This window comes from Xiphophorus maculatus, chromosome 9 (assembly GCF_002775205.1).
Source record: "Xiphophorus maculatus strain JP 163 A chromosome 9, X_maculatus-5.0-male, whole genome shotgun sequence".
Taxonomy (NCBI): domain Eukaryota; kingdom Metazoa; phylum Chordata; class Actinopteri; order Cyprinodontiformes; family Poeciliidae; genus Xiphophorus; species Xiphophorus maculatus.
The window spans coordinates 29177479-29195354 of NC_036451.1; the positions used below are offsets into that span (position 1 = coordinate 29177479).

At 40.5% G+C, this 17876-nt stretch overlaps 1 protein-coding gene across 2 annotated transcripts; it reads left to right on the forward strand.

Moving 5' to 3' along the window:
* Window positions 1-1266: 1266 nt before the first annotated feature.
* On the forward strand, window positions 1267-15878 carry rfc4 (replication factor C subunit 4). 2 transcript variants are annotated; one of them, XM_023339135.1, is made up of 11 exons: window positions 1267-1390; window positions 1566-1693; window positions 4578-4656; window positions 7309-7388; window positions 7499-7618; window positions 7802-7945; window positions 8024-8144; window positions 10732-10857; window positions 10965-11045; window positions 11252-11365; window positions 15550-15878. In XM_023339135.1, exons 2-11 carry the CDS (start codon window positions 1578-1580, stop codon window positions 15640-15642), a joined length of 1074 nt encoding a protein of 357 aa, XP_023194903.1. In that variant the 5' UTR covers window positions 1267-1390; window positions 1566-1577; the 3' UTR covers window positions 15643-15878. The 2 variants fall into 2 exon arrangements, with proteins under 2 accessions (XP_023194903.1, XP_023194902.1); XM_023339134.1 differs by having other exon boundaries at window positions 1570-1693.
* The last annotated feature ends 1998 nt before the right edge of the window (window positions 15879-17876 follow it).

Consider the following 17876-nt stretch of genomic DNA (forward strand, 5'->3'; position numbering starts at 1 on the left):
AAATTAATTAGAGATATCTTGAATTACACAGCTTTTCTATTTAAGATATCTTAAATTAGCATTCTGAGTAGTCAGAATCAGATTACTGATATCTTGAATATCTATTCTATAAAGTCAAAACGTCCCTCACTTACGTGGCAATTTGAAAGTTTAATAACACAATGAAAAATAGAAAAAACGAATGTTTGAAAATGCACAACTTTCATGTTGAAAATGCTTTGACAATAGCAATTTTAGCTTTTCAAAGCTGTTATTAAGTGCATTCGGTTTGTCGGAAATGAATAAACAGGAAATTCTTTGCAGATTTGAGAAGCAGTCTTATAGTTGATGAAGTTTTGCGTTCTCCGCATATCCAACATCAAGTACACCTCCGAGCTCTTTCTACGTTGTGGCATTTACTGACAATTTTGTACAGGAAACATAAAATTCTTCAGGCAACTATTTGGACAGCACAAATGGCCTTCCACGGAATTCTTAATTCAGATATCTAAAATTGTAATTTTGACTAGTCATAATTAAGTTCAAGATATCTTAAATTGTAATTACGGATATGTCCCATCAAATGACGTATCCAGTGTCGTAATTTGAGATAGGCCTATCTCGAAAGGAATTTTGACTCGTCAAATGTAATTGAAGATATCTTGAATTATTATTCTTACTAGTCAGAATGTAAATGCAGATATCTTAAATTACCATTCCGGATAGTCAAAATGTAATTTTGTCTAGTCAAAATGCATTTTTAGATATCTAGGTAGGGTGACCAAACGTCCGGATTTCCCGGGACATGTCCGTATTTCACGTCCTGTCCCGGGCGTCCCGGGGTTTTTTTAGAAAGTGAGGAAATGTCCTGTTTTTTTAAATTTCCTTCATTGGACCATTAAATTTACATGCACTAGGGCACTGCGCACTGCGCTGCGTGTGACGTAATCCCTGAGCCGCGTCAGTGCGGGCAGACCTTTTCTTAATCAGAAGATAGATAGCGTGGCTGTCAGTACGCCAACAACATGTCAAAGTGCAAATGTATGGAGTTTCCCCGCATCTACAGCACCCCCCCCCCCCCCCCCCCTTTCAGGTTGTCCTGGTTTTCCCAAATTAAAATATGGTCACCCTATTTTTCTAGGATGTAATTACGGATAGTCAGACGAAACCGAATTTATGTTAAAACGGCTTGCCATATAGGTGTGCTATACGACGCTGACGTCAGCAAGGAAGAGAAAAAGTTTCGTAGGCTTTGATTGGAAGTTGGAAAGTGACATAACCGGAAGTTTTATTCAGCGCCATCCGGAGCGGGAACGAGGAGTTGTTTTAGCATAGAAACTGTTGCTGCGACAGGTCGTTGTTTTAAAGCCAACAGCGTATTACATCTACTGTCCGGTCTGAAAATCTATTGGTAAGATTAAAGGTTATTTCTGGTCTGCTTACTAGGTTACTCTTTTGGGTACTGATACGACTGAAACAGTCAACAAGCTACCAGTGCTCTAGTTAGCAGGCTAAACGTTTGTTAGTATGCTTAGGGATCTGGAGGTCGGGTTTATTTCACAATATCCTGTCTGATTTTACCTGAGTCAGAAGGAATCATGCAGGCCTTCCTGAAAGGAGCAACTATCCAGAGCAGCAGACCACAGAAGGATAAGGTGACAGCGGGACCCAGTGCTGAGAAGAAGGCGAAGGCTGTACCCTGGGTGGAGAAATAGTAAGTCTTCAACTTCAAGGTTCATATTTCACTCTGGGGTTGAATACAACCCCCCACCCCAAAAATACTTTTAGTTGCTTCAAAACAATAACGTGTAGTGACACATGTCAAACTGCAGTGTACATGTGTCAATACGAGAATTTTACATATACAGTACTGTATAGGAGACAGAACGTTTTATTTTCTGACTGACAGGATGGGCAGGATGTGTTGCTTTGTGTTTTTTAACGATCTGGATTCGTTAGAAAACACGATCCTTATACAGACTTTCTAGTCCTAGATAGTCTGTATAGGACTAAATAGTCCTATATTCTGTATAGGACTAAATTCATCCATCCATTTTCTTACACCCTTGTCCCTAGTGGGGTCAGGAGGGGTGCTGGTGCCTATCTCCAGCTAATGTTCCGGGTGAGAGGCGGGGTACATCCTGGACAGGTCGCCCGTCTGTCGCAGGGAAAGAGAGACAGACAGGACAAACAACCATGCACACACGCACTCACACCTAGGGAGAATTTAGAAAGATCAATTAACCTGACAGTCATGTTTTTGGACTGTGGGAGGAATAGAATAGAATAGAATTCAACTTTATTGTCATTGCACTGTCACAAGTACAAGCAACGAGATGTAGTTTGCATCTATCCAGAAGTGCTCTACGAGATATAAATATTTATTCACAGATGTACAAGACTATGTATGTATGGACTATAAGGGGTTATAGCAAGAGATATAGATATTGTGTATAAATATAAATATGGGAGCTATATGCACAGATTATACAGAATATACAAGAATGTTAGGGAATGGATTATAGATAAATAATGGCAGATAAAATTTACAGGTTGTATGTGTGTGTGAAGAAAACAGTCCGTGATGTGTGTGTGTGAGGATAGTCCATGTGTTATTGTTGTATGAGAGGATAGGGGAGTACAGTCCTTATAGTTTATGTTTTATGTCAGGAGGCGTTCAAAAGCGTGACAGCTGTGGGAAAGAAGCTGTTCCGGTGCCTGGTGGTTCTGGTCCGTAGGCTTCTGTAACGCCTCCCAGAGGGCAGGAGGGAAAAGAGTGTGTGTGCTGGGTGAGTGGAGTCCTTTGTGATTTTCCCAGCCCTTTTCAAACACCGCTTCCTGTAGATGTCCTTGATGGCAGGGAGCGATGCCCCGGCGATATACTGGGCAGTTTTCACCACCCTCTGTAGCGCCTGCCGATCGGAGACAGAGCAGTTCCCGTACCAAGCTGTAATACAGTTGGTGAGGATGCTCTCAATGGTGCAGCGGTAGAAGTTTGTGAGGATCTCTGAGGACAGGTGGTTCTTCCTCAGGGTCCTCATGAAGAAGAGGCGCTGATGCGCCTTCTTAATGAGTTTGGAGCAGTTGGTCGTCCAAGTCAGGTCCTCGGAGATGTGGACTCCCAGGAACTTAAAGGTGTCCACACACTGAACCACTGTCCCCTTAATGTGGATGGGTGGATGTGGGTCAGCGTTCCTCCTGAAGTCCACGATAAGCTCCTTGGTCTTCTCGGTGTTCAGCTGCAGGTTGTTTTTGTCGCACCACTCAGCCAGACGGTCTACCTCCTCCCTGTAAGCGGCCTCGTCATTATCTCTGATGAGGCCGATCACCGTGGTGTCGTCTGCGAACTTGATGATGGCGTTAGAGCCATGGACAGGTCTGCAGTAGTGGGTGAAGAGGGAGTAGAGGAAGGGACTCATCACACAGCCTTGTGGCACTCCGGTGTTTATGATGATGGTGGATGAGAAGTGGTTGTCCAGCCGGACATGTTGAGGTCGACTGGTCAGGAAGTCGAGCAACCAGTTACACATGAGTGGACTGATGCCGAGGTCTGTGATTTTGGTAATGAGTTGTGATGGGATGACAGTGTTGAATGCTGAACTAAAATCTAAGAACAGCAGTCTGGCGTAAGTGTTCTTACTGTCCAGGTGAGAGAGGACAGAGTGCAGCGCTATAGAGACTGCATCCTCTGTGCTCCTGTTCTGCCTGTATGCAAATTGGTGGGGGTCTAGTGTGGGGGGGAGACAGGATCTGAGGTGTGCTAGGACCAACCGCTCCAAGCACTTGGTAATGATGGGGGTAAGGGCTACCGGGCGGTAGTCATTGAGTCTGGTTGGGTTGGGATTCTTGGGGATTGGGACGATGGAGGTAGACTTGAAGCAGGTCGGTACCACAGCGCGGGCCAGGGACAGGTTGAAGATGTCCGTCAGCACTCCTGCCGGAGTACCTGGAGAGAACCCACGCATGCACAGAGAGAACACGCAAACTCCGTGCAGAAAGACCCCGGGGAAGGAATCGAACCCAGGACCTTCTTGCTGCAAGGCAACAGTGCTTAGGACTAAATTATCACTTTTATATTTTGCACATCTGGATCTTACTCATTTGTTGTTCAGTTTCTTTCTGTCTTCTAATTCCCCATTCAAAAAGACTGCAACCTCTTTAGTCAAAAGGTTATAATCTTTTAACAAACAGATTGTGCAAAAAGTGGACAATAAAAGCTAGTGGAGCCCAAGCTTGTTTCTGTGACTAAAATAAAGGAGTTCCCTCCATCAGCTGTCGGTAGTTCAGATTTTGTAAGAAAATTTTAAATGGCTGTCTTGTCACTAACATAGCTATTGAGTAAATTAGTTTCACCTTCTGAGACATCGTTTACTGCTAAGTGAAAGTCTTTAAATTCCACATATCTGTTGCAAGCTCTGGAAAACAAAACTGAGCACATTTGGCCGCCGTGGATTAAATTTGGTCCTTTTTAGATTTAACATAAGGTAGCTGGAGCAATCTAGTTCCACTGAGTGAATTGCAAAAGAAATTAAATGAGTGTAACTAATTGGGTGATTACATATCAGTAGGTTTGTTTTTGTGTATTTTTCTAACTCCAGCAGACCCAAATGTGTTGATGAGGTGGCCTTCCAGGACGAGGTGGTCGCAGTGCTGAAGAAGTCACTGGAAGGAGCAGATGTAAGTGTCAGCCTAGCCCAGTGGTGTCCAAAGTCAGTTCTCAAGGGCCGGCATCCTGCATGTTTTAATTCTCTCCCTGGTTTAACGCACCTGGATCAAATGATGGCTCATTAGAAGACCTAAGAAGAACATTGACATGCTGAAAGGTTGTTGTTACCAGCAGAGAGAGAACTAAAACATGCAGAATGCCGGCCCTTGAGGACCGACTTTGGGCACTCCTGGTCTAGTCTTTTACTAATTTCAGTCTTCCCAATAAAAAGCAAAATCAAGCTTTCCTTTTGGTATGCAGTGAACTTTCTTTTTTTAATTGACATTGGCTTATTGATAGCTTTATCATCTGACTGTCACCTCACCACTCAAACTTCATAGAAATGAATGGAGAGGGAGCAGCGCTGTCTCTGGTCACTGTGTGACCATTACCTTATTTACCTGCCAGGGTCCTGGTCTAATACCACAGAACGAAGCATAAAGCCCGGTGAGGAGGAGTGAGCCAGAGAAAAGCTGTTTTAAAAGCTGAATGTGACAGCTTTTATTTCCCAGCTGCTGTCTGGCAGGGCTTGGGATTTGAACTGAATGACCGTGGTGAATAAGTGAACCTGTGGGGGCGCAATATTGTAAAACAGTAGAAATTAAACAATAACCAACATATCTGCACCTAAAATGCACCGATGCATGTTTGCTTGCTTGGGGGTGTTCCTATTGACACTCACTGTATTGCAGTGGCGTTTCTGATATGTGCGACAGGGGCAACCACCCAGGGCAGCATGTTGTTGAGAGTGGCATCCTTTACCCCCTGCCGTCAACTGGACAGTCTGAATGTGAACAGTGCCTAATGCAAACCCAGTAACCCCCCTTCCAATTTTTTATATTTAAAAAGTCTTCCAGTTTCAGTGTTAAATATTCTTTCAAAATTAGTTTATTGTTCTCTAAGAGGGTGCAGTTGCATTGTTATGCAATTTTTATATTATTAATAGCAATATTATCGTTTATCTAGGCCTGTCGCGATAAACGATAAATCAATTAATCATACGATAAGACGTCATTTTAATTATCGGCATTATTGTCTCTTCCGACCTTTTTCTCTTTCAGCTAATGACACTGAATGAAAAAAGGCTCAACTCCGGTGCTCTCCACTGACCCTCCGTTCCTCATTTCCTTAGTGTAAAGCCCAGCGCACACTACACGATCTTAGAGCTGCCAGCCGATTGTCGGCTCATTTTCAAAACCTCACACTCCACACATTAGCCGACAGAAATCCTAGGTATAACGGTTCGATCGGTTCGTTCCTGCCGTGTGGTGTCCAACAATGGGCACAAAATAATGGCTACAAGTCCAGTTAACTAATTTTAAAACCGGGCATTAATCAATGCTTTACTACAATCTACCTGCAATGCATGTTGCTAGTGTCAGTCCTGACTGAATGAAAATCATTAGAACCTATTTACCTTATATTAACGAAGAACAGCTGAAAAGTTACCGGGTTTATCAACTGCGGTAGCAATTTCGCTCCAACTCCTCCTCTTGTCATTTCTATATTCTTTGCACAAAATGTTGAATAAACATTAATGTTGTTTCCACGTATCATCTCCAATGTCCTCTGGACTTCGGGTTGCGCCGTGTCAGCTGTTTGGGATTCCCCGACGTAATTTCCCATCAGAAAACACGTAGGAGAATCCTTGCTTTCTGATTGGCAGCCTGTCACATTGAACAGGCTGCGTTAAGTTCCCAGTCGGGGAAAACTTGATTTAGATCAGAGCGGCAACAGCGATCTACCGTAACACACCACACAATCTTAGAAAGACCAGCGTTTTAAGATTGTCATAAGGGGAAAAATAGGAGCAAAAAATCTGTAGTGTGAACTATTGCATCAGGTAGTCGATGTGCCCATCTTCTCTATTTAAATCTAATTATTACTGAAGGGCAACATAATATACAGACTTCATAATCTGCACTCTTTTGATTGAATGCAGTATTTATTTCCACTTTGGCTTTATGTTGTTTAGTTTTTTTTTCCAGTACATTTTTTGTTAATGGAGACTAAGAATCCATTTTATTTTTGTTTTTGGTTGTTTTGTTTATTTTGTTTATCAGTTCCAGTGTTTAGTGTTCTTTTGAAAATAAAGTGTATCTATCTTTGGCAAGAAATCGCATGCATTATTACATCATTTCCATTAAATCAGTGTAAAAAGATCTTCAAACAATATTATCGTTTATCGCAATAATTTTTGAGACAATTAATCGCTCAGGAAAATTTGCTATCGTGACAGGCCTACGTTTATCGCAATAATTTCTGGGACAATCACCCAGCAAAATTTGTTATTATGACCTATGTATTTATTTATTTAAAAAAAAATAAAACCCACACATAAAACACATTTTCAATGACTTTGAACTCCGATGGAGAACCTAAGGCTCCTGGGTCCTCCTCCAGTCTGGACATGCTTGTCTTGTGGGAACCAGTCCTTACTCTCAGTTTCTAGTACAATTTGGGACAGAATTAGCTGGGTGTGATAAATTGATTATGTTGAATTAAAAACTTGTAATTTGCCACCAAATCCATGAATGTTGATTGAAAACCACACAGTGGTGAAGGAGCACATGTCTCAGGATTAGCTTTCATCTTGAAGTCACATGATTTCTGCTTCATTTTAGCTTCCAAATCTTCTCTTCTACGGTCCTCCTGGAACAGGAAAGACTTCCACCATCCTAGCTGCTGCCAGAGAACTTTATGGGTGACTGATCTGTTTTTTTGTTGTTTTTTTTTTAAACTCACTGCAGTATCGGAATGTTCTTTGTTCTGTTGTTTTGATTTTGAACTCCTTCCTGTTGTGTCTCCCATCAGGCCAGAGCTGTATCGACAGAGGGTGCTGGAGCTGAATGCTTCGGATGAACGAGGAATCCAGGTCATCAGGGAGAAAGTGAAGAACTTCGCTCAGCTCACTGTGGCTGGGATGCGTCCAGAGTGAGTCTGAACTCCTGCAGAATTTCATCTCTGCTTGTTTCTTTGTATCATGCACTTACTTGAATTTGAAGAGTCTGTTACTTTGTCTGTGTGTCTATCACAAATGGTATGAAGGTTTTCCGATATATATTAAAAAGGCTCAAACCCATGACATTTCCAAGAGCTATGATCTTCTGTTTTCAGCGGAAAGCCATGTCCTCCTTTTAAGATTATCATCCTGGACGAGGCAGATTCCATGACGGCTCCAGCCCAAGCTGCTCTCAGGCGGACCATGGAGAAGGAGTCCCGCTCCACCCGCTTTTGCCTCATCTGTAACTACATCAGCAGGTGTGCTGACGGTCAGCCCTCTGCAGTGCTGTGACCTGGCCCACCTGACTCAAATGTGTTCCTCTCTTTATTCCTCAGGATTATTGAGCCTCTTACCTCCAGATGTTCCAAGTTTCGTTTCAAACCTCTGGCCAGTCAGATCCAAAAAGAACGTCTGCTGGAAATCTGTGATAAGGAGAAGCTCAAGTACACGAAAGAGGTAGGAGATGAAAGCTGGATTTGTTCTGAGTCCATGATTTGAGAGCAATCAGACTAGCAGATAGAGGTGTTAGGATTTTATTTACAAACTCAACCATTTCCTGAGCTGGTATTTACTTGCATAAGCACACTTCCCCTTCCAAAGGCTTTTCCTGTTAGTGTTACATAAGACCTTATGTATTTGGATGTATAAATGGATTCATGATGGGGTTGTGTTTCAAAAGAGAAGAGGATGCTGCTATGTTGTACCCTTGCACTGACTTGATCGGCATTTGCACAGAAATCAATCTTAAACTGTATTAATTACATTTTTTTATACGATACCTTTTCAAAAGAAGGCTGTTTTATTTTATAACTGCAGGTTGTGTTTTATTGCACTCCGTTTGTTGCCCAGATAAGGGGCACGTTAAGCACGTTCCGTGTTGGGGTTTTTTTTCGATCACACACTTTACTGTGATTATTTACAACTGGGAGCAGATTTTTCAAGTTCCAAAAGAAAAAATATCTTTCCCCGTCCAATCTTCATAATAAAAATGACATCAAAATCAGATTTTTTTTTATTGCATTTATTTAATTTTATCAATGCAACAAAACATAATACATTCATATTGTAACGGGAGGTAAACTTAAAGCACCGTTGTACAACAGAGTAGTCACGTGGTGCGTCATTCCGTCCAGGACGCACTGCAGGGAAAATAAACATTTAATTATGAATGCTCATGAATGTACGCACTTAGTCATTTTGATAATAGGCTAATATAAACACTTAAGGCCTGTTTTGCCTTCATTATAAGGCTTTTAATTTTTTGCGGCTCCAGACATTGTTTTTTTGTTTTTCTTGGTTCAATATGGCTCTTTCAACATTTTGGGTTGCTGACTCCTGCTCTAGGCCTTAAAAGCAATCTTTCTTGTTTTTCCATTTGTTTCAGCAGGCTGAGGAGGTTGGCTATGCGGCATTATTTTGGTCATGTGATAGAAATGTAGCACATGCTTATGGGTAGAGGTGTTTAAGTAAAGCAGGATTTTTCAATGTAGATGTAGATGAATGTAGATGTTGTGTCCACATTTACACGGGGGGGGAATGTGCACGGAAATGTATATGGTATTGATAAATATTGGTCATCAGTGACAACAACAGTGCGAATATCGGATATCAGCCCAAATTTCCATATTGGTCCGTCAATAAAAATGACACACATTCAGATTTATCCGGGGAGTTTTTTATCACCACCATATACATCAAAGGTCACCTTGTTAGCTGTTGTGGTAGCCATCAGTACAGACCCAGACATCTTGACATCTCGGTGATAGAGCAGCAGATAAAATTGGCCTTTAATAAATTATTAAATTAAAAGCTGAGTTACTGCAGTTACTGTAGATGACTAGAGCTCAGCAGAACTGCTGTTATCTTCAGTTAGTTCCACAGTGCTTACTGCAGATTCCTGCTTCAAGCTTTTATTAGCTTATTTCATGGACTCAAATTTCTTAATTGCTTGTTTTGTTGCTGCTTGTAAGATTTAATCAAAATGGGTCTCTCTTGTAAATAAAGATCAAAAAATTAGAAATAAAAAAACTTAGCTAATGCTGTCTGGCGTGTGGAAGCCTCAAATGTTAGACTTAGACTGACTTTATTGTCATTTTGCATGCACAGGGTGGTGTATACAGAACGAAATTTCGTTGCATACGGCTCAGAACAATGTTTGAGGTTCCAATGTTATGAGGTTACTCCAGAATAAAATACAATATAAAATATAAATGTAAATATAAATATAAAATACAAAGTGCAGGAATGACAGTAAAATAGAAGTTATTTAGTTATGTATATGTGCAAGGTATGAAGTGGAGACCAGTTTTTGAGTGCAGTCCAGTTAAGAGTTTAGCAGTCTGATGGCAAGTGGGAAAAAGCTGTTTCGGAACCTGGTGGACCTGCACCGGATGCTGCGGAACCTCTTTCCAGAGGGCAGCAGGGAGAACAGTCCATGGTGGGGGTGTGAGGGGTCACTGACGATGTTTCGGCCTCGGGACACGCAGCGCTGGGATGAAATGTCCTGAATGGAGGGAAGGGAGGCCCCGATGATCCTCTCTGCTGTCCGCACCACTCTCCTCACGTTCTTCCAGTCGGAGGCGCTGCAGCCTCCACACCACACAGAGAGGCAGCTGGCCAGAATGCTCTCTATGGTGCTTCTGTAGAATGTCTTGAGGATGGGCGGGGGCAGGTGTGCTCTTCTCATCCTCCGCAGGAAATACAAGCATTTCTGTGCCCTCTTGACCAGAAAATGTTGAATTAATGCTGTTATGCTGCGAGAGTGGACCAGCTCTTCTTATCTGGCTTCTCCCTTATTTGATAGAGACCTAAACTTCCCAAAGTGTTTCTACTTGCATTCTTCTGTCTCTTGATCGCAGCTGTTGTAAATAAGAGGATGTTGTGCAACTGCAATAACTGTGCCCTGGAAATATGTGATTGTGTGTTGGGAAACAATTTGGTGATTGAATGTGTGAAGTGATATAAAATGAACATCATGAGTAAATTTAATATTGAATGTACATCAAGACCTCTCTCTTTTTTAACATGGCTTTGCGTGGCGTAGAGCATCGCAGCGTTGGTGCAGCTTTCTGAGGGGGATCTGAGGAAAGCCATCACGTTTCTTCAGAGCGCAGCGCGTCTCAACGCTGACAAGGAAATCACTGACCAAGCTATAATTGAGATAGTGGGGGTGAGTCACAGAGGATAGAAATGATGGACACCTTCATCAGCTATAATTTAAACATTGTGTATGATTGAAACATGATTGAATGGTTCCTACACACATCACTTTTATAGGTCGTTCCTTCCAAAATGATTGATAATTTGCTCCAAATCTGCTTCAGAGGAACGTTTGAGAAACTAGAGGTCGCAGTGAGGGTAAGTTATTGCTTTGTCATCACATTTGTGTCCTAAACACTGTGCCTTGTTGACACAGACAAGTGCTTCAGTTATTTGACATAACCAAACCAGAATGTTTCTTTTCTTCAACAGAACATTAGGTTCTATTGTTTGGTTTTGTTCTGCTGTCTTGCTGTAATGCACTTGCTTTGTGTTTCCTCTTCTGTGTCATACTTCCCTATTAGAACATGGTGAATGAAGGATATGCAGCCACACAGATCCTGAGTCAGCTCCATGACTGCATCTTGGAAAAGGACATTACTGACAAGCAAAAGTCAGCCATCTCTGAAAAGATGGCGGTGAGTGTCTTCTAAGGATTTTAGTTCAGTTTGAAATAAAGATGAGAACTCCTTTATAGGGTTGAAACGATTCCTCGAGTGATTAGAGTACCTCGATTATTAAAATTCCTCGAGGAAATTTGATCTTCCTCGAAGCTTCATTAATTTATGTTTTATTATTTAATGCACCGTGTTCCGGCCGGGTTATTACTTGCGTTGCCCAGCGCTCTGACTTCCGCCTGAGTTGTTGACGAAAGCTAAGTGTTAGCAGCATAACATCCAGTTTTCAAGTACGGCTTGGGAGGATTTTATTGATTGATGATAATGCCCGGGTCTTTGTCATTTTTCGGGGGATCAATAAGCATTCTTAAAATGACTGGCGCGATGCCTGGAGTACTGCAGCTTTTCTCCTCCCGGAGCTGCTGCCTGGTGGTGGTTCAGAGTGAACGGCGGGGACGAGCGCTGCAGGTATATTTATACAGGTGAGCAGATAGACTGAACACTGCGGGTGGTTGCGCATTAGATAATTAACGTTAGTGTAGCTTTACAGACAAACCTGAAAATGTATTTCATATCGTCCCGGTCTCAACAAATGGCTGGTGGAGCTCATCATGACGGCACAAAGTTGGTAAATGTGCTTCTGTGTGTGACGAACAAAGATGTCAAATCCCGTCGCTAACATAAAAACAAAAGCTATAAATGTCTGGGCAAGGTGAGAGTTCATCTATTAAATTGACAGAAGATGAATACATAAAAAAAAGCTGGAGTATAGACATTTTTTATAAGCGTATTTGTGAGCTTTCCTCTTTATTATTGAATTGAATATAATTTCTGATTTTTGTATAACGTATCTTCAGGTTAACTTGGAAAGTGAGCTGCTATTGTTACAAGTTAATTTTCTAAACTACAGAAAAGTTATTGTTAGGGAAGCTCAACTGTGAAAAATTGGACTGATGTTGATACAGTATGTGATAGTAATACTGCTGTTAAGTTAGATTTACCAATGTTTTATTTTATCTTTTTTTTATTCGATTAATCGTAAGAATAATCGATAGATTACTCAATTCCTAAAATATTTGTTTACAACAGCCCTACTCCTGGTGCTGTTTCTTTATTATACAAATCGGTCATAATAATTAGCATGCTGAAATAAGATGAAAAATATACCAGTTAAAGCAGGCAAATTTATGTGTACGGCACATTTCAGCAACAAGGCAATTCAAAGTGCTTCACATGATGAGAACATTAAACATCAAGCACAAAAACGTTTTACAGTGACATAATAAAGGAAGGTAATAAAAAAACTGCAAAAGTTCCAGTTATTACTAATCAAATGCAACTTTCAGTTGGAGAAAGTTCTGATATACCCACATGGATTTCTTTTATGTACCCACTTGATGCTTGAAGTGGCTTTGGAGTCACCTGGGTCCTCATGCATTAAAGAGTGCGCAGTTTTCACACTAAAACTTGGCATACAGACAAATTTTAAAAAGTGCGTCGCACAAAAAATCCGGATGTATAAAGCTGTGTGCACGCACGTGGCTGTGCACCTTTCCTTTTATAAATCCCAATTTGCGGGAAATGGAGAGCAGCTGCTGGTCCGCCCTGTCGCCACCCATAAATACATATGTAAATTAGCATAAATACCCGGAAGTCTGCCACCAGGTGAAGCAATAACCATGGCAACGTCCTTGTTTGAAGCAAGGACATTGCTTCAAACAACGTCCTTGCTTGTTTGACGTTGTTTGTTGTTAAATACTTATATGAGTATTTATAATAATAATTATATTATTATAATTATATTATTATATTATATATATAATAATATATATATTTTATATTTATATATTTTATTTAAAAGGTTCTTTCAGGGCACATAATGTCGCCTCACAAAAATAAAAATAATACATTTAAAAGCAAATAAAAAATAAGGAGATCATGCAAATGCCTGTTTGAACAGCAGAGTGTTCAGCTGGGATTTAAAGACAGCGTGTCAGAGAGTCCTTTGAGTGGGGAATGTGGACGTTTATTTTGTAAATGTACATCTTATGCACATGATTCCACTATTTAGAATAGAGATATTTTCTGTCCATAAAGCGTTCACAAAGCGGGTGGCTCGCCTGAAGGATGACTGCAGCTGGACCGGTACCGGTACCGCATGGCTCCTTATTTAAGTTCTGCTCAAAGCGCCAGGATTATCAGTCTGGATTAATCTAAATACTAATTAACAATCATCAACATTTCCCAGCAGATCATTATGATCTCTGATCAATCGCTCCCTCTGAATCCTTCCATTGGCGATGTTCTCCATCAAAGCCAAAGCGCTCCACAATTATGAGGCTCACCTTTACGCAGCTACTTGAATACGTGTGATTGTCTACATACCTTGATCACTTTAAAAATAATCAAACCTGACCTGTTTGGACTTAATCTGTTGATCCAACCCTGTTTTCGTTTTTTAGTAAGAATGAAATTACCCCATAGATGCATTCCATGCACTTCGGCATACAGACCAATGCGTTATATCTTTATGAGACAAAAAGTGAGGGAAAGTACTATTTACATTCAATTGAGGTTTTCACATCTAGGCCTGTCGCGATAAACGATAAATCGATTAATCCTACGATAAATTAAAACTATCCACGTCATTTCAAATATCGGCATTATCGTCTCTTCCGGCCTTTTTCTCTTTCTGTTGATGACACTGAATGAAAAAAAGCTCAACTCCGGTGCTCTCCACTGACCCTCCCTTCCTCATTTCCTTAGTGTAAAGCCCAGCGCACACGACAGGATCTTAGAGTTGTCGGCCCATTTTCAAAACCTGACAGATCACACATTAGCCGACAGAAATCCTAGGTATAACGGTTCGATCGGGTTCGTTCCTGCCGTGTGGTGTCCAACAATGGGCACAAAATAATGGCTACAAGTCCAGTGAACTAATTTTAAAACCAGGCATTAATCAATGCTTTACTACAATCTACCTGCAATGCATGTGGCTAGTGTCAGCGTAAAGTCCTGACTGAATGAAAATCATTATAACCTATTTATGTCACGTTAACGAAGAACAGCTGAAAAGTTACCGGGTTTATCAACTGCGGTAGCAATTTCGCTCCAACTCCTCCTCTTGTCATTTCTATATTCTTTGCATGTTGAATAAACATTAATGTTGTTTCCACGTCGGCTGGACTTCGGGTTGCGCCGTGTCAGCTGTTTGGGATTCCCCGATGTAATTTCCCCTCAGAAAACACTGAGGAGAATCCTCGCTTTCTGATTGGCTACCTGTCACATTCAACAGGCTGCTTTAAGCTCCCAGTCGGGGAAAATCCCTGATTTAGATCGGAGTGGCAACGACGATCTACCGTAACACACCACACAATCTTAGAAAGACCAACTTTCTAAGATTGTCATAAGGGGAAAAATAGCAGCAAAAAGTCGTGTAGTTTGAACTATTGCATCAGGTAGTCGATGTGCCCATCTTCTCTATTTAAATCTAATTATTACTGAAGGGCAACATAATATACAGACTTCATAATCTGCACTCTTTTGGTTGAATGCAGTATTTATTTCCACTTTGGCTTTATGTTGTTTAGTTTTTATCAAGTACATTTTTTGTTAATGGAGACTGAGAATCCATTTTATTTTTGTTTTTGGTTGTTTTGTTTATTTTGTTTATCAGCTCCAGTGTTAAATATTCTTTTGAAAATAAAGTGCATCTATCTTTGGAAGGAAATCACATGCATTATTACGTCATTTCCATTAAATCAGTGTAAAAAGGTCTTCAGACAATATTATCGTTTATCGCAACATTTTTTGAGACAATTAATCATTCAGCAAAATTTGCTATCGTGACAGGCCTATTCACATCATTTTATTTTTATTTTCTTTATTTTGTGTGTATGTCATGTTATTGTGTGAGGAAAAATGCGGTCAGGTTTGATGCTTCTTGGTCTAAATAACACTGAATGTAGACAGATTTCACTGTATTTAGGTGAGTTTTGACGCTTTGTAATTTGATATTGTTCACAGAAAATGTGTGCGTGGCTACTGTACATATTTACGCAAACTTTGATGCAAAGTTCATTTTTATACATGCCGTCTTGTGATGAGTTACTGTCTGGATATTCAGTAATCTGATTTAACTGTGTCATGACTGTACAATGAATTTAATTTCCTCTGGATTTATTGGTCTGTTTGCTCTGTTGCAGGTTGTAGGAAAGTGCCTTGCTGATGGTGCAGATGAATACCTGCAGATGCTGAGTTTGTGTTCGGTGATCATGCAGCAGGCTGGTCAGAGCTAAAACTCCACTGAACAACTTCTCCATACAGAAGGAAAAGTGTCATCTTGTTCCAAGGATTAACAGCTGAAGTTCCCTTGTTCTGAGTCAGTGTTTCACATGTTGGGCCAGATTTACCAGACTGTGGTGGTTAGTGTTAACTGTTTCTCTCTTCTTAAGGATATTCAGTTGAGACACATAACTGCTTCCCAACTTATTGTCATATTTTTGGAATTTAATAAATCATGTTTTTTTTTGTATTCCATATCCTGACTTTTTTTACATTTTCCCCTTACTAATTTGCCGCTAAAGTAAGGAAGTATTCCACAGTTTTGAGTAGGGACTTCATTTAATCATCCTTAGTTCAAACTAACCTTAAGTTTAGAAGTCTAGACTGAAATGATTTTTTTTTATTTTTTTTACATTGGGATCACCTCAGATTGAGATACTTGTTAAAAGCGCAATATATAGACTAGTAAAACATCTACTGAATCTTTCACCACTGATCAGATTCTTTCAGAAATAGTTTGAAAAACTTTGTAAAACAAAAACAGGGATTCTCAGTGGCACCGTTGGTAGCACTGTGTTGCTACTAACTGTAGCAACAGTATTACAAGGCTACTGTTGCTTTGTAGCACTGTTGCTATAAGTTATTGTGTAACCTACAGAACTAGACTTGGGGACCATTTAAAGACCTATGAAAGTGTTTTGAATTAATTAGGTGATTAGAGTGTGGCACCAAGTGCTTTCAAAATATTACAATTTTCTGAGCTATTGAATTTGGGCTTTTCATTAGTTGTCACTAAAACAAAATAAACATTTGAAATATATCAGTCTGTGTGTAATGAACAAATATAATATACAAGTTTAACTTTTTAAATGAAAGTACTTATTTTAATCAACTTTGTCATAATCAAATTTTATGGACAGCACCTTTTGATATGTCCATTCTAATTCTGGGCTGCCTTTGACACAGCTGATCATACCATAGTGGCTTATAGACTGGGGACTATCTGATTTTGTGCAAAATTGGCTCACGGGGCGTGCTGTGGTGGCGCAGGGGGTTAGCACACCCCATGTTTGGAGGCCTTAGTCCTCAACGCGGACGTCGCGGGTTCGACTCCCGGTCCCGACGACCTTTGCCGCATGTCTTCCTCACCCTCCTTCCTGTCTGCCTACTGTCGAAAAAATACAAGCCACTAGCGCCGCAAAAACTCTTAGGAGAAGAAAAAAAAACTGGTTCACATCTGAGTGGGCAAAGACAAGCTACATAGTGTATTTTGGTAATTATAAATTTGGGGATCGTCAAGGGTTTATTCTCAGAACACTTTTATTCAACTTCTATTATATGATCTGGATCCCTATCTCAGATTAAAGAGAACATCTACCATATAAGATGTGGCTGACACACAACTTTATACTCTGTGTTGTGATACCTACTGGCCATAACATAAGTATTTTTTTTCTGACCACCAATTGTTCAGTTTATTTATTTTTGTGAGGATGGTGGAGAAAATACCAGAGAATTTGAATGTTTTCTCAGTTCATACCTGGGTTCTCGGCAGGCACAGAGCATCTGGAAAGTATTTACAGCACTTCACTTTTTCCATATTTTGTTATGTTACATCCTTACTCCGGATTGAAATTTCCCAATCCCATGTCGACCCCACCGAGCTCACGGGAATATTGTAGATTTCCATTTAGTGCAATTCATTTTACGACCACTAGAGGCAGACAAAGTCCTTCAGATCGACTTTTGGAGGTTTCGTGATTCGTCCCCGCTGCTATTGCCACAAACGTGATAGGCGTTGGTTTCTGCCAAAGATGTTTGTGCAGTATCTCCAGTCTTCTTTCTCTTAAAAGGAAGACTTTTGAAAAGGTATGCCTATTTAAAAGTTATATTCAGGTTTAATATTCATAGGCTCAGCAGATGGAAATAATATTAGACCAAAGATTGTGCTTTTAAACAAGATGTCTCACTTTCACATGAAATGTGGATGTAGATGTAAAACTGTATCTCATGGTTAAGTAAGTAAAACTATCTCATGGTTAAGTAAATGTAACTGAGTAAACGTAGCTAGTTACTAGTTGACGGTTGATTCAGAATGGACTAATTGTAAATTGTAGGTAATCACTTACCTGAAAAGACACCAGGTTTACTTTAACCAGCATGAGCAGGTTGGTCATGATAAGGAGCAACCTTATCAGGGGCGTTGGAAACAGTCACCCTGGAAGAAGTTCAACTCAAACACCATCAC

What these genes read in the sequence shown, in the direction of transcription:
- rfc4 (XM_023339135.1), top strand. Translation starts at nt 1,578, where the DNA reads ATGCAGGCCTTCCTGAAAGGAGCAACTATCCAGAGCAGCAGACCACAG. An exon ending in ATCTGTAACTACATCAGCAG is followed by an intron (nt 7,946 to 8,023) that starts GTGTGCTGACGG and finishes TTTATTCCTCAG; the next exon opens with GATTATTGAGCCTCTTACCT. An exon ending in CTATAATTGAGATAGTGGGG is followed by an intron (nt 10,858 to 10,964) that starts GTGAGTCACAGA and finishes TCACTTTTATAG; the next exon opens with GTCGTTCCTTCCAAAATGAT.